This window comes from Macrosteles quadrilineatus, unplaced genomic scaffold (assembly GCF_028750875.1).
Source record: "Macrosteles quadrilineatus isolate MER2022 unplaced genomic scaffold, UCM_ALF_1.0 Scaffold_2__2_contigs__length_208266976, whole genome shotgun sequence".
Lineage (NCBI taxonomy): Eukaryota > Metazoa > Arthropoda > Insecta > Hemiptera > Cicadellidae > Macrosteles > Macrosteles quadrilineatus.
The window spans coordinates 37,299,118-37,323,604 of NW_026542595.1; the positions used below are offsets into that span (position 1 = coordinate 37,299,118).

General features: G+C 33.8%; 1 protein-coding gene across 1 annotated transcript; it reads right to left on the bottom strand.

Annotated features, from left to right (window-relative positions):
• Window positions 1-8,335: 8,335 nt before the first annotated feature.
• Window positions 8,336-13,673, bottom strand: LOC128986697 (parkin coregulated gene protein-like). Its single transcript, XM_054407187.1, has 5 exons — window positions 13,485-13,673; window positions 11,348-11,561; window positions 10,620-10,791; window positions 9,826-9,975; window positions 8,336-8,794 (listed from the first exon to the last, which is right to left on the bottom strand). Exons 1-5 carry the CDS (start codon window positions 13,523-13,525, stop codon window positions 8,634-8,636), a joined length of 738 nt encoding a protein of 245 aa, XP_054263162.1. The 5' UTR covers window positions 13,526-13,673; the 3' UTR covers window positions 8,336-8,633.
• Window positions 13,674-24,487: the final 10,814 nt, after the last annotated feature.

The following is a 24,487-nucleotide window of genomic DNA, read 5'->3' on the forward strand; positions in this document are numbered from 1 at the left end:
AGTAAATCGGTCCCGAGTCTAGGTCTTACCATGAGACCTACGTTCGCTAATAAAAACATCACCTGATATAGTATTAGGGTTTTTAGGTTTTTTATTAGGTTTTTAGCTTACCTCCACAGGTAAGGTAAGCTAAAAATAATTTATAAATAAAAACCTTTTTTAAAACAAAACGTTTTTAAACGCACTAAAAAGTTGAAAATAATTTATAAATATGTGAAGAGTATAAATACTTGTAAGATTTAAAAAGAAAAAAGTGGGGTGCATGCAGTTGATAATAATACATTAGTTCAATAGGTGAAGGTCATTGTAAATTATCTATTGCATGCACCCCACGTTTTTCGTTATAAATCTTACAAGTATTTATACTCTTCATATATTTATAAATTATTTTCTACTTTTTAGATTTTTATGTGTGTAGATGTTACATCTATTATAAGAATATATATCAGATTAAGACATAGGCATGTGGGAAATATAAGGTTTATTTGAGTTTCTTTTCATAATTATGTATTAGATTGAATGTATGGCCTACCTACTAACTATAAATACATCATTTTTTTATTGTTAACTTTATAGAATACTAAATAAATAACTATTGATTATTAACAAACACCTTTATATCTGTAATCAGATTGTTTATCTTTATTTTGAAATGTTTGTTTGTGTAAAGAATCTCTTGGGAGGGTATTTACTCAGGGGAGGTATAAAAGAGGCTACGATGACAGCGAGGGCTTCTTATTAGCTGAGGGAACGCCATTACCGTAACAAAACTTTCGATTGCCATCGGGCCTCGGTGGTCTAATGGTTAGCGTGCCGGGCTGATATACTGTAGGTCCCGGGTTCGAATCCCGCTGGAACCATTAACTTTTTGTCCAAGATTTTTTTTATTATCAGCAAGTTTGGTTGGTTTGGTTTGGTTATTACAGTTTAATTTTATAATTAAGTCACTAAAAAATTTTAATTGAGCAATTTCTAGTTTTATTTAATAAACAGAATTATTTTTCCGACTACTAAACTCTTGTTATATTATTTCTTTATCAGCAAGTTTGGTTAGTTCGGTTAGGTTATGATAGTTTAATTTTATAATTAAAAAATAGTAAAATTGAATTTGAGGCATTTATAATTTTATTTTATGAGCAGAACTATTTTTGCGATTAGTAAACCTTCATTGCCAAAGTGCTACTACAGCGCTGTTCACGGAGGAATTTTGAACTAAATGCCTCATTTGTACCTCCCCTAAGTCAGACCCCTCTTGGGAGCATAACCTGTACCTCTTAACCTCTGCTTTTCGAACTGTCAAATTTAAATATTTACAGCTGACTGATTTTTTTTTTTATTTATTTATTTACTTTACAATCTGTTCTATTATATATTGAACAATAAGTAAATCTATATATCTAATTCCGTAAGCCCAAAATTTTACAATGAAATTGTGAGCGAACTGGAGGCCGTAGAAAGCTGGGAGGGGTCTCATTTTAAAGGTCTGGGCATGAAGTTTTGGGGAAAAATACTCATTTTTCTTACTTATGCACCAAAAGGTTATTACAGGATAAAATAAATCACATTTAAATAGCATGGGAATCCAGGTCATGTCCGATTTGTTTACTTTAAAACATGTGGTTTAGATTTATTTAAAGCATATGGTAATATCATTGACTATTGGCTACAAAAGTTGTATTAATAGTGTTAAAGGTAGTATGTAATATATGTATTGTATGTAACTATAGTGCATTTGAAAGTAAACATGCGTGCAAATGAAAATGAAACAGCATTTTGTGATTGGCTTCTACGCTTATATTAGGTAATGGAATCTTAGAGAGCAATAGGGCAACACCGGCAATTGACATTCCAGATATAGCCCAGTAACTTAAGTAAAAAATCAAGGCCAACAAAGACATGAAAGATGTAAAGCTGATTTTTTGCATGGTGATAGTGTATGATAGGAAGGGTGTTTTCTGAAAGTTCCCCGGATTTCCCCCCCTTGCTTCCCCTTAAACCCCCCCTCCCCCAAAACACCAGGTTGAAAGTGTAGTGTTTTACTAAATCACCTATATCTTTTGATGTAAACAAGCTATCAGCATATTTGTTTTTTCTTTGAACTCCCCGTTAAATTTACTTTAATAAAATAACCTTACATGTAGCATTATCTCTATTGGGTGGGTTTATATCTGTGATATAACCAAAAAAAATTTTTTTTTTTAACATAAAATTGTAGATTAGGTCAAACCCCGGTTTTTGCAGTAGGTCGTACGTCAATGTGTTTGAAACAAAACTTTTTACCTATTTTATGAGCTTTCCAAAAATGTATAACAATATATATTTTAATTTAAGTTGTTACCGAATGAAGCTATTTAAATCCATGCTTCACTTAGTGCACTTAGTGCATCATTCCAAATTGTTCAGTAAATATTACTAAATGATTACTTTTTATTTATTTATTGTTTACATACCCTGTGTGAATGTTTAACAAGCAAAATAAGAACACTCAATTACAAAATTAGTAAGAAAATAAGTACTCACAAGAATTAAAAATGAAGTAATCGGTAGTTATAAGAAAAGGCAAATATTTGCTCAATAGGTTTATTTAATTAGCCTACAGTTAAAAAAAACACTTAAGTAAGACATAAACAATACAGTACATATCAACTTTCTTTTCCCTCATCATCGTCAGTTCCTTCGTCAATGAAGGGTGGGAGTGAATTTATACAATCATTTATACAATCAATTTAGTTGTACAAAGTAAAAAAAAAAACAATTTAGTATTTTTTCACCACTTAAAATTTGTAGATCACTTAGCTTATTACCAATAACTTTTAAATGGAGGGAAAATCTACCAAAGTGGATGTGATATTCTGAAAGAGAATACAAATTACTAAAAAAAACTACTATGCAAGACTATGCATTTTTTGAAAATACTTAATAAAGGCAGCCAAAAGCTGGCTACAAATAGAAACTTGAAAACAGAAACTTGAAAAAAGAAACTTTCACCACAAATATTTGATAAAATCACATTTTCATAATAATTTGCAAATCTAAATGAATTAGGCTTTCCAATGACCCAATAATTAACAAAATCGGTCTAGTAGAAGTCTAGATTTAGTTGTACAAAGTTTAACGAAAATATCCCTTACTCAGTATTTTATCATTACTATAAATTCAGAGGTTGCTTAGCCTTTTAGCAAATAACTTTTAAATTGTGAGGAAATCCACCAGAGTGGAAGGTGATATTCTGAAAGATAATAAAATTTCCTACAAATTGGTACCATATAATTTTTGGAAATACTCAAAATAAGTAGCCAAAAGTCGCACCCAAATAAAACGTGTAAAAAACACAGTTTTCAATGCATTTCTTATGGAAAACATTTTTTTTATATTTTTCACCATAAATCATAACAAAAAAAACTTTCATAATTATTTTCAAACTTAAATGACACACATTTGAGCTTTCCGACGACACAATACTGTAATTAATAAAATCGGTCTAGTAGAACTCTAGATTTAGTTGTACAAATATTTTTAAAACTGAATTATACAGGGTTAGTAAAAAGTGTGGAGACCCCCTGTTATTTTTTTAACGGCCCATACTAGAAAAACTAAACTGGGCACACCTTTATGGCATGTTATGAAGTACTTTTTGGACATAACCACCACTTGGTGTACATCCCCAAAATGGGGGATTTTGGGGGAAACTCAAACAACCCTTTAAAAACAACATTTTAAATGTTAAGCCCCATTGAGTAACTCCTCATTTTGAAGGTCCTGGTCGAAGAAAACTAACAACGCAAACTAGAGGTTTCTATCTCAATCCAGTAAAAAATGGAAGCTGATTGAAATCTGAAATAACTTGCAATTTAATATTTAATTGGCTGCCATATTTTACTGTGTTAAGATAGAGACCTCTAGTTTGCGTTGTTAGTTTTCTTTTATTATGATTTTCAAAATGAGGGGTCACTCGATGGGGCTTATCATTTAAAGTTTTTGAGTTTCACCCAAAATCCCCCATTTTGGGATTGGTAACCAAGTGGCTATTAGGCTTAAAAAGTACTTCATAACATGCCAAAAAGGTGTGTAGAGTTTAGTTTTCCTAGTGTGAGCCGTTACAAAATTTACAGGGGTCTCCAGACTTGAAAAGCTGTAAGTTAAATTTAACTTCTGAGATTTTCAATTGGCTGCCATTTTTTACTGATTGAGGTAGATACCTCTAATTTGCGTTGTTGGCTTTCTTTTACCAGGACCTTCAAAATGAGGGTCACTCGATGGGGCTTAAAATTAGAAATTTTGGAGTTTCCCCCAAAATCCCCCATTTTGGGGATGATCACCAAGTGGCGGTTATTCCCAAAAAGTACTTCATAACATGACATAAAGGTGTGCCGAGTTTAGTTTTTTTTTTTAGTATGGGCCGTTAAAAAAATTAATAGGGGGTCTCCACACTTTTTACTAACCCTGTATATAGAATAGATATTTAATGGACAAGTTGGAATGGTGCGCTTTGTGGCGGTTTGAAGCATGGATTTAAATGGCTTCATTCGGTAACAATTTAAACTAAAATATATATTTTTTTACATTTTTGGAAAGCTCATCAAATAGGTAAAAAGTGTTGTTACATTGACATACTACCTACTGCAAAACCGACGTTTGGCCTAATCTACAACTTCACGTTTTGAATAAAATAATATTTATCTTGTATCACATATAAAGTCCCACCCAATAGAGATAATGCTACGTGTAAGGTCATTTTATTAAAGTAAATTTAACGGGGAGTTCAAAGAAAAAACAATTATGCTTATGGCTCGTTTACATCAAAAGATATAGGTAATTTAGTAAAACACAACACATTTAACCTGGTGTTTCGGGGTTGGGGGGGATTAGGGGGAAGCAAGGGGGGGGAAATTCGGGGAACTTTCAGAAAACACCCTTCCCATTATATACCATCACCATGCAAAAAATCAGCTTTACATCTTTCATGTCTAGGTTCTTACCTAAAGTGACTGGGCTAATAACTTTGTTCTCTCTGATTGTGCAATTGTTTATGGCAACTCAATATATCCAGAAAATATTCAAAACTACTCCAATCAAATAATTGTATGTCCTTTAAATGAACATTGTGATAATTTAAATGAAGAAGTATTAAAAATCTACTACAGTAATTATGAAGTAGTTTCAGAAGACCCTACAGAGAGGTTAAACATACCAATTGAGTTTATAAATTCAATTACACCATCTGGAATGCCACTACACAAATTAGTTTTAAAAGTTGGTTCAATAGTGATGCTCATAAGAAATAGGGTCTGGATTAGTTAATGGAGTACGATTGGTTGTGTTGGGTATGTCTGAAAAAAGTGTAAAGTTAGTAGTAATTACTGGAGTAGGGAAAGGGAACATATTTTTCATGCCAAAAATAAAACTAATATCTACAGATCCTAATATGCCCTTTAAATTTACAAAGGATTCAATTCCCATTGCGATTATCTTTCACCATTACTATAAATAAAGCGCAAGGCCAAACCTTCCCAAAAGTTGGAATTTATTTGAAAAAAAAAACACTGTTTACCCATGGTCAACTTTATGTTGCTTTTAGCCGGGTAAAGCGGCCAGATGACGTTAAAATAGAAATAGAAACAAATAAAGACCAAGGAATGGACCAAAATGGATACTACACAACAAATTTTGTTTTCAGAGAGATTTTGTTACAGAATTAGTATTTTACAATTTGGAAGATGACATTATCTCTATGTGTTGTGTTTTTCTAAGTGAATTTGTCTATATAAAAAAAATGTATATATATTTAATTAATAGTGAAGATTATTGAAAATGTTCTTTTGCTGTATTATGATTAGAAAATTTATGTTACAAACCCACCACATGAAGAGTCCTTTTGAATTTTTATCCTAAACAGAGCAGACATAAAAATGAATTATGCAGGTATGTGATAACTGTTATACATTATTATAATATACAAAAAATTTAAACGATAATTCAAGGTAGGGTACGGTAACCCATGAGACAAATAATTTGTACAAAATAATTATGAGAATATATTACATATACTGTATATAGGGGCTATTGCCCCTACAAGCCACTAGTACTATGTAATACGAAAAATTGACTTTGGAACATTAAAAATAGCTGTTAAGCACTCTCAACAACAAATTTTTCAATAAAAACACTTTACAAAAATCTGTAGGGCAGGTCGAGAATTGATGGCCTCTTAAGTCTGTAAATTGTATCCATGTTGTTTAATAAGTTAAGAGCTAAATGATTTTGATGAGATTCCAATTTCGTAATATATCGTTCACTTATGGTCATGATTTCGTCCTTAACTGTAGGCATCTTAAGGTCTTGATGTAGTGTCCTATTGCTGACATACCATGGTGCATTTGTTATCTTCCTCAGCATTGTCGATTGGTATCTTTGGAGAATTTCTATATTAGAAGTACTCGCTGAGCCCCATAGTTGCACTCCATATGTCCAGATTGGTTTCAATATAGTTTTATATAGCAATAATTTATTTTCTAGACTAAGTTTTGATTTTCTTCCGATGAGCCAATTTAACTGATTAGATTTTAAATTTGGTTGTTGCCGTTTTCTCCAAATGTGTGTTTTCCAAGTTAACTTCCTATCTAAATGGATACCTAAGTATTTAACCTCAGTTACTTCGGGAAGTTGGGTGTTGTTTATTGTGACAGGAGGACAAGAATTTTGATTTAGAGTAAAAGTAATGTGGACAGATTTAGCTGACTTAAATCAATTGATATATTTACATTTTTTCAAAATGTAAACAAGAAAAATTTGGAAACCCATGGGACGTAGGTCAAGGGAAATATGAAAATTAAATGATATAATATTGCATTGTCATCCATTTGTGAGCTATGTTTCAAATTTCAAGTCTCTAGCTCATTGGGAGCTTCGTTTAAAGTTTATAACAAAATTTGTAGGAAAGCGAGCTAATAAAAACAAGCCCATGGGGTGTAGCCCAAGGGGAATATGAAAATTAAATGATATAATATTGCATTGTCATCCATTTGTGAGCTATGTTTCAAGTTTCAAGGCTCTAGCTCATCGGGAAGTTAGTATAAAATTGATTGCAAAATTTTTACCGGACAAGAAAGCGTGCTAATAAAAACGTTTTAAAAACAATAAACTAAGTTATTGCATTCACGCAATCAATATCGTGTGTTCTTGTACATTAGTTTTATATTCTAGGGAACACAAAGCAGCTTAAAAAATATATTACAACCGATTAAATTTATCATTTTTGGCCATAAGTATGTTATAATACCCCCGCCGCAGCAAACCTGCAGACTTAGCGAATTTCCATCTGCCTGATTAGATTTAAACTAAATTGTCTCCTTAAAAATATCACATTTATTCCCTATTTAAACAGAATTAGTTTAATGAGTACTTAGGTTTGCTGCAACAGGGAGGGTAAACAAGTTTTTTTAAATGTAAAATATTAAAAGGTACTATGGTTTAGTAAGAAATTAATGTATTTTCCAAATTTGATCAAAATATGTTCATAAACAAGCAAACTACAACAGTTGACTTATTCTCCATAAGAATAACATGGGAATTTTAAAATTACAATTTTTTTGAATTTTCTCCGTAACAATTAGGCGCATAATAACGCTTCAATATACTAAATTATTTGTTTTTTTAAGCTCTACAAAATGGTTTAAAAAGAAATTGTGAAATTTTGTGTTTTTAGGGTCAAAAATGGGTAAAACCTATTTTTACCCCATAAAACCCCCCATAAACCCCCGTTCCCATAGTCCGATCATGCTGGTTCGCGAACTCATTCAAGTTTATCCTGCCTTACACCTTCAAACCAAATTTTATCAAAATCGGACAAAAATTACTCAAGTTATCGTGCGGATGGACACACACACATATATATATATATATAAAAATTTGAAGGAATGGTGTTTTTGGCCTTTGGGGACATCAAAATGAAAAAGTAAATCGGTCTCGGGCTTAGGTCTTACCATGAGACCTACGGTAATAGCTACTTCCCTATAGGGAAAATTCGCTAAAAACATTCAATTGATGGGAAATTCAATTTACTTTTGAGCTATTTTATTTAGGGTAAACTAAAGGGAGTTAGTACTTACTAAGAGGATTGTTCATCCATGATTAAAACTTTCCACTGTAAAGTCGATTACGTGGTACCTTGTTTTTCCGAAAAACGTGTACTTTTACAACCAAATGTGTGACATTCCCACATAGATGATTCGGTAAATTTTGAAAAGTTATTAACGCCGGTGATTTTACAGTGTGCCAGTACAAATTCACTCTCTGAGTGCACAAGGAAAGTACAAAGAGGAATAGACGGTTAAATAGCAATCGTATATTTAAAAATCATTATAACACTGAATGTAAAATTTATAAATTCCAATAATCCACAAAGCTTCGAGTCTTACTTAAAATTTAAAAACTAACACTTGTAAATAACACTTATAATTTAAACCACAGCACCAAACATAACGAGTAATCTCTATACAAACCAGGTTTTAGAAAGACCTATCTCCAATTGTGAATATTAACAGTACACGGTGACAATTTAACGAATGTATAAATAGACGTATCACGTGGACGATAACAAATTGACCTGCTCGGTTGTTAGAGATGCTCAAAGCTCAGTTGAGCATGCAGGACTCGTAGGTGGGGATCATGTACTTGATGTTGATGAAGGCATCTTCACCTCCGTACCTCTCCAGGACCTCCAGAGTCTCCTGCACCATGTCTCCGATGTTCTCTCTCTTCTGCTGGCTGTAGTCGATGCCATCCCCACAGTTAACTGTCACGCCAACAATACAGGAGTTACAACGGTCAATGGTGATGTAAGAATGGAGGGTAAAGTTATTGGCACTTCTGCCACGTACGATGAATGAACTTTGTGGGCTTTACTTAACTTTGTGTTCTATGTACTCGTATTAAGGATTAATCAAATATGATAACACACGTTACATCACGTATACACAAATTATGAGGACCTACCAAGTCCAGGATAAAATGTTAAAAAAAGATTAGCCAAATAAATTTATCAGTCGGCAAAATATTGTATCCGCCTTTCCCTGCCTTAGTCCAAATTTCCCATCAAGAAAACGCTGACTAGTTTCGGACGAGTTTCGTTGCAAGCGCAACATTATCAAATCTTGAAAAACGTCAACTCATTGAAATAAATAACATATAACACGGACGTAAAAATTAATAAACAACGATAACGCTATCTTATCTCGATCTTATCTAACAATCTCCACGACGTCAGTAGACCCGTCAGCAGTTTGAGTCTACTGCCTACGCTAGGGTTAAGATAGTGTTATCGTTGTCCATTTATTTTTTACGTCCGTGTTTTGTGTATATGTTTATTTATTTCGATACGTTGACTTGTTGCAAGTAAAGATTTAACTATGTTGTGCTTGCAACGAAACTAGTCAGCATTCTCTTGATGGAAAATTTGGACTACAGACAGAGGAAAGATAGCCTATTTTTCATTAAAATAGTCCAAGGGGGGGGGGGGGGGTAGTAACTGTTCACCATCAACTTTACCCCACCAACAAATATGCCATTTGATGACAGTGTCACTAAGCTGCAGGTATTTTTTAATTAAAAAAACAACGTAATTAAATTTTACCACTACAGATATCCTGGGCTGATCTTGAAATAAAAATTTTTAACTGAAAGTTAGATATCTCGATAGTTTATGTAAAATTTGAGAGACTATCGTTTGAAATCTTCTTTCGTTTAGTTAAAACATTTGGTTTACAAGATAGGAAACAGTATGATTGTACATAAAAGAATTCAAGACTATTTGTAAAATGTACTCACCGTTCATATCCTTGTATACGTTGAGCGCAGGTAGTATCTGCCTGTAGTACGGCACCAGCGCCTCGCCCACCATGTCTGCAGACATTACTAGATGCTGCAGCACCTTCAGCGTAGTGCAGATCACCTCGGAGTTCTTGGTGTTTAGCGCGTCTGGAGCGAACGAATTACATACAAGAACCTGTCTAAAATTTCTATTGATGTGTATGCTAAAAAACTACATTTATCTGAGTAAATGAAATTCATTTGGACCAGCACTTGTCAAACTTTTCACAAAATCTAATATCTAAGAACACATTTATCATCACACAATAAATTGTGTAACTGTTACGAATATGTTGTCAACACAGTTAAGATGGACGCAAACTCAGATTAGTATTATACATTTTCGTAATTTCTTTTATGAACAAGTTTGTATCGTTATAATTAATTCAACCAACGTCCTACTAAACCAACATCCAATAAACCATGGACTGATGTAGTTTAGGTTGTAAAGTTATAGAAGTGATTTTTTTCAAAACAGATATTATAAGAAAACACATTAATAATACACAAAAGACTAAGAACACAATGTATAGTGCAATGGCTTACAGCTACAACTGCCACGATCAGGGCGGCAGATGAGAGTCACGTGTGATAATTTGTAGCTGTTCGAAAGTATCCAACACACCAAAAAATGATAACCAAACAAATATATTTATAGTATATATTATAACACTTAGTAATTAGCCCAAGAAATAAATATTTTTGTTACAAATAACCACTTAACATTATGTGTAAAATGATTGCAAACTCACTTTTGATGGGTATGATGAGCTGCGGTATGACGGGTAGGATCTTGTTGCGTCCATGGACCAGCATGTCGTGGATACCTTGTCTGGCGAAGAACTTGTAGGGATGTTCTGTCTCACACAGACCATCGAAGAACACGGGCAGGTAATGGTGGAAGTTGAGGCTCTCTATGGGTTGCTACCATTAAAAAGGAATAGTTTAAAAAAATAGTGATAGCATTTGTGCAGTTCTCATTACATTTCTTCAACCATTTTAAAACACCTGGGTTTACTGAACCAGCCCCACGACAAACAAAGCCAATACAGCAACACATTTCACAACGGAATGCCAACATGAGGAAGATTGTATCAAAGGAGAAGCTAGACAATGGAAATTATAATCAAAGTTAGTAAACCAAAATTTATAAATCATCTATAGATATTGAAGAATCAAACTATATTGAAATCTGAATCACGAGCAGACATGTGGCACGTTAACTGTAAATGTACGGTATCCAACGGTTTTAGGGATTCGGTTCTTTATTTTTGTAGCCCAAGGGAACTTGCTCCATGTTTTATTTGGTATCAAATGTGTTAATCATATATAATGTCAGAATATTAGGCCTAATTTGTTACTTCAAACGATGAATTATTATCTAGACTATTGTTCTAATCCACCTTCGTTTTGAAATGTCCGGTACACATTACAATATGAGCAGATAATCGTATTTTCGAGCAAGGTAACTGTTGCTTACCCTCCAAGCGATCTTGTGTCCGGAGCTGGAGGACTCCATGGAGATGGGGAAGTCCCCTCGGATGTAGAACCTCTTGAAGGCAGTGTTGCCAGCTGTGTGCCTCACCCTGTCTTCTGGCTTGGGAGGCTTCTCCACCACCACGCCCCTCTGGTACGACTGTATAGAAAAGGCGGGAACAACCCTCGGCTTCGGAGCTGGCTTCCTTAGGCTCTCCCTTTCAATAAGTAAAGAGAAATTGACTAACATTTGACATTATGACAATTAAATTAGTTCTAAATACCATGATTGGACATGCTGCGTTTGAAGTAGGCCTATTTACAATTAAATTGGTCAGTAGATTTTTTACGAATCCATTTCATGCAGTCGTGCAAATTTTTTAGTGTAAATTATGCCATCCGATTTCGTATACTGTAATTCATAGTAACAGTTATATTAACAACTAATTAAAATAATTCTAAAGTATACAGTTATCAGTTTGTATGACATCATCTATTTTGAGTTAATACTCTACGATTCTGACCATAATAAATACATTATACAAATGGTTATCCTACACTTTAGGTTGTAAACTTAAGCCTCATTATGTCATCTTTTTTAGTTGAATTCATAAATACTGTAATGTTAATTAATTGACAAACACTTATTTTTTTTTTTTTTTTTTTTTTTTTTTTTTAGGGAGAGGAGGGAAAATGCTTTTACGCACACAGGTAGCCAGCCTGTAGTGTGAGACTCCTGAAATTATCAGACTACTCACTAAAAAACCCCCTCTACTCTGTTGGACACAGACCTGGAATTGTTTGTCACATTACTTCAAGTCAGGCCAACATGTGACCTAAGCCCTCAGGGCTCGCACCGTTTCTGGCATTTTGATTCTTTATAACCTACACCGCATCCCGGTCAAGGTCGATCTTCTTGGCGCGGAGGATACCCTGGATATAATGTGACACACAGGTCCAATTGTCCTCACCCTCCGTCATAATCGGTATGACCGTGTCCACCGACAGCAGCCCTATTAACTGTTGAGCCTCCAGGCGGGGCCTTTCCCAGCGCTGGCAGTGGAAAAATGTATGTTCCACGTCATCGAGAATGCCTGGGCAGTATATGCAGTCGGGAGACACGGCTTTGCCCATCCTGAACAGGTACGACCGGAAAAAGCCGTGTCCCGTCAGAAATTGGGTGAGGTAAAAGTCCACCTCTCCGTACCGCCGATCAACCCAAGGTTGGACTTGCTGTATCAGTCGCCTGGTCCAGAGTCCCCGTGTCTCCTGTTCCCAGCCCTCCTGCCACAGCTGGTAGGTGCGGGTGCGTTCCTCTGTTCGTGCCTCGTCCTCCCCACGGCGTCGGTAAATTGCCTTTCTCTCCGCCGCCAAAAGTTTGACGGGGATGACTCCAGCAATCACCAGGACGGCGGGCTCGGACACTGTTCGGTAGGCAGATGCTACCCTCAGTGCTGCCTGACGCTGCACTCGGGCGAGCCGCATCCTGTATGCCTCCTTATTTAGTGCGTCTGCCCACACCTCCGCACCGTACAAGAGTACGGACTGGACCGAAGACATTAACAGCCTTCTACGACTGGACCGAGGCCCTCCGACATTGGCCATCAACCGGCTAAGAGAAGAAATCACCCTAGCGGCCTTGTCCGCTGTTCGGAAGATCTGATCCCGCCAGCTAAGCTTGCTGTCTACCATGACCCCAAGATACTTGGCAGAACGAACCGTTTGAACCTCGACGGCTCCCACCCTCAACGGCACGATGGTGTCAATCCGTTTTTTTGTCAAAATCACGATCTCGGTTTTGCTCAGAGCAAGTGAGAGACCGTGGTCTGCCATCCATGCGTTTATGGTACGCATAACTCGGTTTAGCTTTAGCTGAGCCAGCTCAACGCTACGTGCAGCTATTGGACAAACACTTATTGGAGATAAACTATATACAAGCATTGTTCTTATAGTATATATTTACAGTATTATAGCCTAACGTTGCGTAGTTTTAATAGTCCACTTTTCTTAATTCAAACAGTGTAGGTAATATATTGGCATTGACATCATACATTGAAAATGTAAACCTAAACACTTTAACCTACTTAACGAAGAAGAATGTAAACAGAAGACAAGACGTCAACAATATTAGCTTACCGTACCTGAAAGCTCTTCCTGAAACGTACTCTCCTTCAACACCCATAATTTATGAGACAAACGCGACACAAATAGCGGAATATTACTTAAAATAAAGTCATTGAAAGTTTGTGGATTCCTGAGAGCGTGGCTTGAATGTCTCGCGGTTCGTGACTGAACACTGGGATGTCATGAAACTATCTGGAGTCTCTAGGCAACAAGTAAACAGAGTTGAATCGATGCAAACTGCACAGCTGACTTGAGGTTTACATGTGGCATAGGAATGTTCACTTACTACGGCGAGACAGTGGCGATTTGTGTCAACACAAAATCAAAATAGAACACAGATAGGTCACAGTTTCAAAGTGATGACGTCAACTGCTCTAAACCAAATTCATTTTCTCGATTCATGGGATTATTCTGTTTACAAATAAACAATATATAATTATTATTGACGAAATTTGGCGTTAACTAAATATTTGTATATTTTGTTTGCATTTCATCACAATAGGTTTGAACAATTGATTAGTTTGTAAACGATGGCACCTGAGGGTGATTGTGGAAATATCCGTGTTACAATTAGTGCAGTACGGTACGGTAACGATGATTTAAACTTCATTAAAATGGTTGGATAAAAGCGAGGTTATGATTCTGAATTGCAGTGGTTACGTTGATTTACAATGAATGTTCTAGAACGCTGAACCTTATTATAAAAGGGAAGAGGTTACATCCTGCCTAAGACCTATTTTACGTGACATATAACTTCACCCAAAACTTTTTGTTGCAATATACAAATGATAAATCTCGGTAAGTTAATCTGTAAAAGATAGATCAATTAAAATCTGTATATAATACTGCACGTTGAATGAAAAAAAAACTCATAGACTGGTCCATCGGTCCCCGGTAGTTAAAGGTATGTTGCAAGAATTAGAACAAATCAATAGTTACAACAATTCCTTACGGATCCTTTCATGTGGTCTTCAATATTTGGGGCTGCTTAATACATATTACCAGTAAAACACTTCACTATAATGACCAAGCTAAACCATAGATTTGACATATTTCCTGCATTAAGGAAGTATGTTAAATCTATGGTTTAGCTTGGCCTGGTCAATCCCTTGCCTTCTAGATCTGTTAGCCTCATGAGAGAAATCGCATTACATATTAGTCTGGAGTTATGTGTATAATGTGTTGTTATCCACTTTTTTATTCCTTTTTATTTCACTGCTTTATGGACTACGTATGTGGACAGCTTAATCGTCCGCACTAGTGAATACTACGACTATCTGATAATTAGACCAATTAGTTAATACTAAGGCATAAATGTGGATCGGATTCCACTAAAAATGTAGGTCCCTTAGTTGCCATTAGCTGTGTGGGCTATTAATTAACAGCTGTGTCAAAGGAATATGTCGGCCTTATTAATTAACAAGACCACAAGATCGCGCCACTCATCTCCTTTCATACTTGGCTTAAAATACCTACTTTGTATGGTCGCCATTTCATTGAAAAGTACAAAGTAAAGTAAAGTATTATCCTATACAGTAAACATGAACCACATTTGTCCGATGATCCTTGAGGTACCAGAGAGGGACTGTTGCATGTCTCGTGCCCACATGCAACCCAAAATGCACTAGTACAACTTACATGCCGCATTTAGAGTAGACATTGCACGAACCTAAATAACCTATAAACTTTATATTATTTTTGTTCCACTGCAAAATCAATGAAAACTATTCTTCTATTCTAGACGTTCCATTTGTGAGACCACATAATTTATACCCACTTGTTATACTACCCTACGTTTCAAAGTTTCCAAAATATTATAATTGAGTTATATTTGTACTCCAAATCAGTTCATTTGATAAAAATTCAATGCTAAAATATTTAAAAATATCCAACAAGAAAACAAAGAAAATTATAGTTTAGAATCACATCACATTACACGTTATTTGATGTAAAAACCTAAAACCTTAAAATATTATTCAATGTGGCTAATACAACTGTTCATTTTGCACAGTACTTATTTATTTCTCTAAAGTTTAATTGTATTTAATATATAGATAACAACAACCAAAGCAAACAGAGAGCCTTTTTTTAGACAAATATAATGGTGTACAGGCATATCCATCTTGACAAATAAATAATTTGATTCTTAGTTTGTTAACATTTTTAAATAATTTGTTTTACATTTAGAACTTTTTAGAGACTTATGCCTCTACATGCTCTTATACTTATACTTATACTTTTATGCCTTATACTTATGCTACATGATTAGGAGTGTACCATTAATCATGATTAAAATATAAAATCTAAAAAAAGAAAAAAATAGGAGCAACAACAAATGATTAAACTTAGCTTATATTATAATTTTTCTGTTTTTCTAAATTAGGGCTTGGTAAACAACAATTTTCTGACAGCTGTCATCAATGCTTTTTGGTGGTTCGAAACTAGACCAAGCTGTCTTTGATAATTGGACTTTAAAGAGAAAATCACGTATAACATTTTTCCCAAAATCGCTTCGTTAACCAGATATCCACCGTTTTGTATTTTTTACATAAACATTTTTATCCTTGATATTTTTTTAACCGATCTTTAAACAACTTGGTATGTATGGTAGAAGAGACCCATGTTAGAAAAAAAATCATCTTGATTCAACTTAAAATTTCAAAATTGCGGCCATTTTTAGTTGTAAAAATGGAGTAGAATAAGGCTAAAAATCTAAAAACCGTAACTAAAATCGTAATATTTCAGCTATTTCTTATTTGATCTTTTTAAATTGGTATCGTTTGATTTAGAATAAAACATTCTAAATGAAAGTGTAGCAGATGTTGGTTCATAAAATCAGCCGTTTTTAAGTCATTTAAGTTTAAAAAATTAAAAGCCACTTTAAAAAAATTTTTTTGTTGAATCAAGATATTTTTTTTCTAAAATGGTTCTTTTTTATCTTAACATACATACCGAGTCTTATAAAGATCAGTTGAAAAAGTCCGAAGATAAAAATGTTTATGTAAAAAATAAGCGATTTTAGAAAAATTTTTATACTAGATTCTCTCTTGATTTTTTTGACCCAAGGAATCACTGGTAAAATATGTCCCCACCTTTTTTGAAGATCCTGTATAAATGCAAAGAGAAAAATATTTTTGAAATGTTATACTGTATTGTATTTTCCAACTTGCACAGATTTGTGTCAGTAGTGGTTTATACAACGCCTTCAGTTTTCAAACCTTTTCTGAACACTTGCCTGTATTGCATGTGATTGCCAAAGTTTGAAGGCAGTACGGACGTTACGGATTGACCCTACAGTCGCTTTTACATCGTTTGGATGCACAATTATAAAAAATGTACATGATAAAATGTATAAACATTAGGAGTTAACTGTGTAGGTTTCCAAAGTAAACTATATTTAATTTTCAATTATCAAATAGTCTACTTTACAGAATAAGCCTTCAATACAGCATCGAGGATTCTAACACATAGATGTACGAGTTTGTGTTATGTTGAATCAGATTCTGAAGGCTCAAAATATTGTAGCATGTCTTTCTGTTTATAAGGAAGTGTCCAAAATTACGGTGTTTTATGTCTATCTGCATGTTGATCATTGATTTAAAATAGAGACAATAAAAGATCTTCTATCTTAAACAAGTTGCATTTCCATAAAAAAAATCTATGGCTAATCAAAAAAGTGGTGTCAGAAATCTGATACAACATACTCTACGTACTATACGTAAAAACCTTTTTATGAATAAACGGTGGGAGTACCTACAGTATGATATTTTATTTAGAAAAGCACAAACGTTGCTATAGCTTTAAGGCCGTAATTTTTTATCAATAATGGGTTTACTATATTTTTAGTATTTAAAGTACCATTGCATACCGGTACTAAATTTGAATTAAAATCCGTTAAATACATTTTTAGCGAATTTCCCTATAGGGAAGTAGCTATTACCGTAGGTGGCACGGTAAGACCTAGACCCGAGATCGATTTACTTTTTCATTTTGATGTCCCCAGAGGCCAAAAACACCATTCGTTCAAATTTTTATATATGTATATATATATATATATATAGAAATATATATATATATACACGTCCGTGAACGCGATAACTTGAGTACTTTTTGTCCGATTTTGATGAAATTTGGTTTAAAGGTGTAAAGCGGGCGGGATAAACTTGAATGAGTTCGCGAACCAGCATGATCGGACCCTGGGAACGGGGCTTTACGGGGGGTTTTATGGGGTAAAAATTGGTTTTTCTCAGTTTTGACCCTCAAAACACAAAATTTCCCAATTTCTCTTTAGACCTTTTTAAAGAGCTTAAAAAACAATTAATTTAGTATATAAAAGTATTTTTGTTCGGTTAATAGTAACGGAGAAAATTAAAAAAATTGTAAATTTCAAATTCCCATGTTATTCTTATGGAGAATATTGTCAAATGTTGTAGTTTGCTTGTTTATGGATATATTTTATATTTTGATCAAATTTATTTATTTTGTACTAAGCTATCAATATTTTACAAAAAACACACTTTATTAGTTTCCTTGTAGCAGCAAACCTAGGTACTCGTTAAACCTAATGTTATTAAAATATATTTAATTGAATATCAATTAAGACGAATGGAAATTCGCTTAGTCGGCAGGTTTGCTGCGGTGGGGGTATTGCTTATTTTATGGAGTTTTTATGTGAAAATCACTTAATTACAATGACATTTTGGCAATAATTGTTACAGAGATGTGGGTCGTGGCAAGGCCACACTATACTAATAGTACTAGTACTGTAGTATAGTGTGGCCTTGGTTGTGCACTGTACGGAGGTGTTAAAAATTAGAAGGACCGGGCCGCTTAAAAATAAAAATGTTTCCATTATTTTACGGGTTTTCATGAAGATACCATGGGTTAATACCCTCGTGCCGAACTTTATCGAACCCGGCCACGGGTGTGGTTTGTAGCTCTGTATACATCCACACACTTCGAAAACCACCTTTTTGGATACAGAGCGTTTATTATAACTTATAAACTCACATTAAATTTGTCAAAACCTGTGGATTTTGGCTTTGACTTCATTTCAGAGAGTGTTAACATTTCTTAGTATCGAATATCAAATTTTAAAATCTTACATAATACTTTCAGAGATTTCTCTTCCTTGGTTTTGTGGTTACTCATGTTTTGATCTTCGGGCTCTTTTACACCAACGAGGCTAGGCTAAAATTCCAACACTAGTTTCGATTTTTCATATTCAGCTTCGTATACATCCCCTGTTACAGAGCTTAAAACTAAATACTACGTAGATTTTTATCTCGAAACAGTTATTGAGCGTTCTGCTTCTGTTTTACAAATACTCCTCCTGAACGGCTGAAGCAATCTGCACGAAATTTAGCAAAATAAATTGTAATAATTTAATTTAATATTTAATTTAATATATTTATTTACGGACATGAACAAGATGGACCATTGACTTTGGATACTGCAAATAGACAATTCATTTTCGTGAACCATATCTAACATTGAGTTTGGATAATGCAAGTTAACAAGCATGCTCCTTATTTGTGTATTATGTAAATCGTGTACAACAGTGGCTTTGTATATTTCTCTGTAAAATGTCCGTAAATAAATAAATGAACTGAAATTATAACAATTCATTTACGTTACCCAAATGTGCCATTGAGTCTGGATACTGCAAGTCAACTATCATTGACTTTAAATACTGCAAATAGGCTTCTTATTTATGTGAAACAAATGCGACTTTGGACACTGCAAGTAAACAGTTCATTTACGTAAAACAGACGTACCATTGACTTTAGAACCTGTAAATAGATATTCCATTTAAGTGAACCAGGCGTTCCATTGTCTTTGGATACTTCAAATAGGCATTCCATTTATGCGAACCAAATATATCATTGACATTGGATACTCCAAGTAGACATTTAATTTATGAGAACCAAATAAAAAAAAATATAGACTTTGGTTCCTGCAAGTAGACAATTAATTTACGTGAACCAGACTTATAATTGACTTTTGATACTACAAATAAACATTCCATTTATGTGAACCAAATATACCATTGACATTGGATACTGCAAGTATATATCTCATATACGAGAAACAGATGTAGCATTGACTTTAGAAAAGTATTGGATTAATATACTAGCTCCACAATAGCAGACAACTGCATTGTACACCTAGTTACTTGTCCCTCATCATACCTAAAATTGTTAACTAGCCACTTTGATGTCGGGGGTTTTTAGCTCGGAGCCTATTGCCAATTATATAAAAGTATATGGTGCCACATGTTGTTGATTGAAGATACAAATGGGCAGTAGTTTTTATCATTCATTTCCAGCTACACAAATGAAAAAATAAAACTAGCAAAAGCAAGCGAATTTTGATGTTTGACAAAAGCTATAAACAAATGAAAATCCTTCTTTATTGAGGCGAACTTAGGACCTCATGGTCCTTTCTTACAGTTAACCTCTACAGTTAACAAAGACATAATGTGAACAAAATTAGAAATAAAACAGGTGGTTGGATCGTAAAACCAATTGGAATTTATTTTGAGTAATTTTAAACATCAATAAATAAATCTAAAAACATATATATTTTTTAAATCTGAATATTAAGTCACGTGCAAAATAGTATATTTCATAACAAGAGTAGAAAGTGAGTCATTACATATTTGAGTCCATGGCTTTAAATGGTTAAGAATATGTTTACACCCACTTTCACTCGTGTTTTAACGTTACTTTTCGCTATACTACAAAGAATAATTGTTTTCTTCATTACAAAATTCATAGAATTTTTAGGTTTTGCCTTCAATTTAATTTTAATCTTTACTTTTAAGAATTAAATCAGTTGATAAAACAATAACAAATATTTGTTTGTTTACGTCGGCAAAATACAAAAAGATAGGAATCATTACTTTCGCATAGTAAACATTCTTTTGCCATTTCGCAGGTGATAAACATGTAAAAAAATAGGTCATTTCACAGTAGAGTAGCGAAAAAGCATTTGCAACAATCAGAGTTTTGCATGAATCAGGAACGGAGTGGCACCCATCGATGTATATAACTTAACTATATTGACTATATTAGACTATATACAAGTTATAAGTTATTGAAAAGACTTTATTCAAGTATTTGTAAATTTACTTGTTCAATTCTGATTCGGGAGTTTTGTCAATTCCAAATAAATAGTTGATTTTCATAGCTGACTAAACCTTAAGCTGGGTTTTCCTAGACGCGGAGTCGGCCAGCGGAGAGCGGACAACGGAGAGCGGAATTGAAATTAACATGGCATTCCGCTCCGCTGCTAGGAAAACAGTAACATTAAATTACCTAAGACAAGCTGAGTCCGCTCTCCGTTGTCCGCTCTCCGCTGGCCGACTCCGCGTCTAGGAAAACCCAGCTTTACAATCGTTTATCTTAAATTAGAAACATTTAAGTCCTGGCAACGAAAAAAGTAGTTTTTAAAGCTGGGTTTTCCTAGACGCGGAGTCGGCCAGCGGAGAGCGGACAACGGAGAGCGGAATTGAAATTAACATGGCATTCCGCTCCGCTTCTAGGAAAACAGTAACATTAAATTACCTAAGACAAGCTGAGTCCGCTCTCCGCGTTCCTCTCTCCGCTGGCCGACTACGCGCCTAGGAAAACCCGGCTTTAATGCATATTTGTGAAAGTGAATTTGGTCATTTGCGTTCTTCAAGCATTTCTTAATACAACAAAATTGATTAATAGGTAAAAGTAAGGTAATAATTTAGATACGTAATATAAAAGATAATTTATAAAGTAGTACATGAACAATCACATTTAACAAGCACTAGCTCGTTTATCCAAACATTGACAAATATCACAAACGATCTCACGCTGAGCCGCTGTGGTCCAGCGTATCGACGGTCACGCTAATTGCTTTGGTTGATTAAATATTTGGTTGGGAATGTAAACCACTTTATGGTTACAAATCTCTACAGAAACAGTCAAAGGAAATGACACGTATTTTGATGTATATTAACATACATCACACTGACAATATCTGTCTTTGCATACCGACCCTGTGGCATTGACGGTTGGTTTCGGCGTACAACATATTTTTAAAAAAATATAATGCATTATTCATGTTCTCTCAAAGTGAAAATTTAATATTCTTATATTGCACCTTCGTTATTAGTATGTACTGTATTATACAAAAATGTTAAAACTGCTAAAAGCAGTAAGCTGTCACCAATGATATCTTTGTGGAGAATAAATATGACAAAAATATCATTTATAAATATTTTTTTTAATAGGAAATTTCTTCAGTGAAAAAATAGTCCTATCAATGTAGTCTTTATAAATTAATATCACAAAGTTTGTGTTTATTGGAGCAGCAAATAATGCCATTGAGCCCTTAGTATTTATTGGTTTAGGCTGTAGATTTTTAATTAATTACATCTATCATTTGATTTCTTCAACGCTACTTTTTCTTGTAGCTATTTAGCATTTTATTTAGCATTATTAGCTATTTACGTATTTAGTACGTATTAATATACAATTGGAAAGTTTGTTGTCTGAGCTGATTTTTTTGTAATCCTTGTTCAACGGATGAATTAATTATATTGATTAAATTAATTAATTATACTCATATTTTAACCTAAAATCCTAAACCTAAAATCTCGGATAACACTAATTCAGTACTATGGAATATTAATTATCTTAAAAACATAATCGAATGATTCATTTTCTAGGAACCATTTTAAGGAAGCACTTTTAGTATCTTTAAACCTGCTTCCTGAAGCTGACTTCCTTAACATTATCGCGAGCATGGAAAGTGGACATTCCCATAGGGATGGTAATGAACGCCTTATGTCTGCTATAAACATGCAAATATTAGCCAAGTGAGGTAATACTACACACTGCATGTAATAGGATGCTTGACCAGTGTAATATCTTAGATAAAGAAAGTTTCAATCAGAGATCTGCCAGATTGCCATGATAGTAGCATGATAACCGGTATAAGCGGCAACGTGGGGCGTTAATCCTCATAAATGTCAACTATATATAACGTACAATTACGAGCAAATACAATTTACTTAGTAGTAATTTCCATGTTACTTAATACTAATTACTATCCTTGCCCTTCCTTGAGCTCATGTTATGCATTTCTGAACGAAAACTCTATGCATGTTTTTTTCTATCTATTTAACTGTACAGCTATTTATTTATTGTAGCGTCTCTGTGATATGATAGCCTTTCTATTTTGTATGCTAAAATGTGACTGTGATAATGTATCGCTATTGTTTTATATATGTGTCTCTGACGAGGTCTATTGTAATCAATGATTATTTAATGACCAATAAATTACTTGATTACTTGATTACTTGAGGAAGATATTGGAACAAAGTAGGCTACTTTTTTATGACACTTACCATGAACTTAATGTCATTCACCTAACATAAGATAATTATTGTAGACAGTTATTATAAAAACTGATTTTACCTATTTTGGGTTTAGTACAATCCACAGCATTGAAACATTTTTTTTAATGCACTACTGCATAGGCCTACTGCAATATATCAATACTTGAGAAATGTGTTTTAATACAAAGAAAATATATGGGCCAGACTATTAACGAGCCTGAGAAGGTTATTTACGTACAAACATACGAGTTAGAGTTCTTTCTTTCTATGTTGAGATGTCCCTGGTCTTGTCACCGCGACACCTTAACTACATCTCAAGTTCGTGGAAATCCTATAAACTTACAAATTTATGCCCAGGGACTTATTCTTGGTGCGTTGCCTATATTTTGTCAAATTTTAAGTTATTTATTGGCAAAATAATTGCAAAATTGAGGCACTTCTCATGTCTGACGTTCTATACTAGTAAAACCGGATGGTTAGCTGTCCAAATAAACTGGATTTTCAAGTTAAATGACAACTTGACGTTTGAATCAGTTTGACAGCCATGAAACGTATTCATCCAACCGATCAATAGATTAATTATATATGATTACATATTTTCTCAATGTTGACTAAAACGAAATGTCTACAGAATTTCAATTGGGTTTTCGATGAAGTAATCATTTTTCATTTAACTTAGATATTACCTTATATTATAATTTATTACTCTCACTAGTTATTTAAATAGTTCACAATTACATACTACTTCGAGGAATCTGCAGATCTATTTGGAAATCTAAATAGGTCTAAATATAACTCTGTTCGAATGAAAATAAGTATATGTACTGTGTAAATGTAAAACAAATATTTTGTTAAATATGTATACAAAGTACGTAGTTTGTGTCGTATGCCTAGACTGAAAATAAATTACGCATTTAAAACATGTTTCATGACATTATTAATTAATACTCAATTCTCAAAGTAATAATTGATAGTTTGTTACTCTTGTTTGTTGACATCTTTGTTTAATGACGCAAAACAACTTTAAAAATTTTTGGAAATATGAGCCGTTGAGAGGAAAAGTGGTGTTAAGTATTTTTTTACCTAGTTCAATGCGATCCTGAAACCTTATTTCATGCTCGTACATATTGTACACCGCCATAACCTGTGCTTCGCAACGGGAAGAGAACGCCAAAGAGAATAATATGATCCATAGATCTGTTGTAACTTATATAGATAATCTTTTATTAATCCACTAAAAGTATTAACTGGCCTCCCAATTTCCCATACATTATTTTTGGGGAAATAAGTCATACAAACACAATAGAGTTTTATAAACATTTTAGGAAAAAGTCAGTAAGTTAATGATCTATGCACTTAAAAAATTAAACGCCTTATTCGTACAGTTTCAACAGTTGTTTATTAAATTGAAAACATAATCTTAACTGTTAACAATCCTACTTTGACAGTTCTCTATTGTTGTCGCTGCTTGGTTCAAATCAGCTGTTGTCATACATTTTACATTTAATTGTGCTGCTTCCTGTTGGTAAAACTTGTAATTTTTTAATGCTATTGATCAAATTGTTTAGTTGAAACAGCTGTTAAGATTCTTTTAATCAATTGAAATATGAGTACTCATAAAGTCCACATGGGAAACTCCAGAGC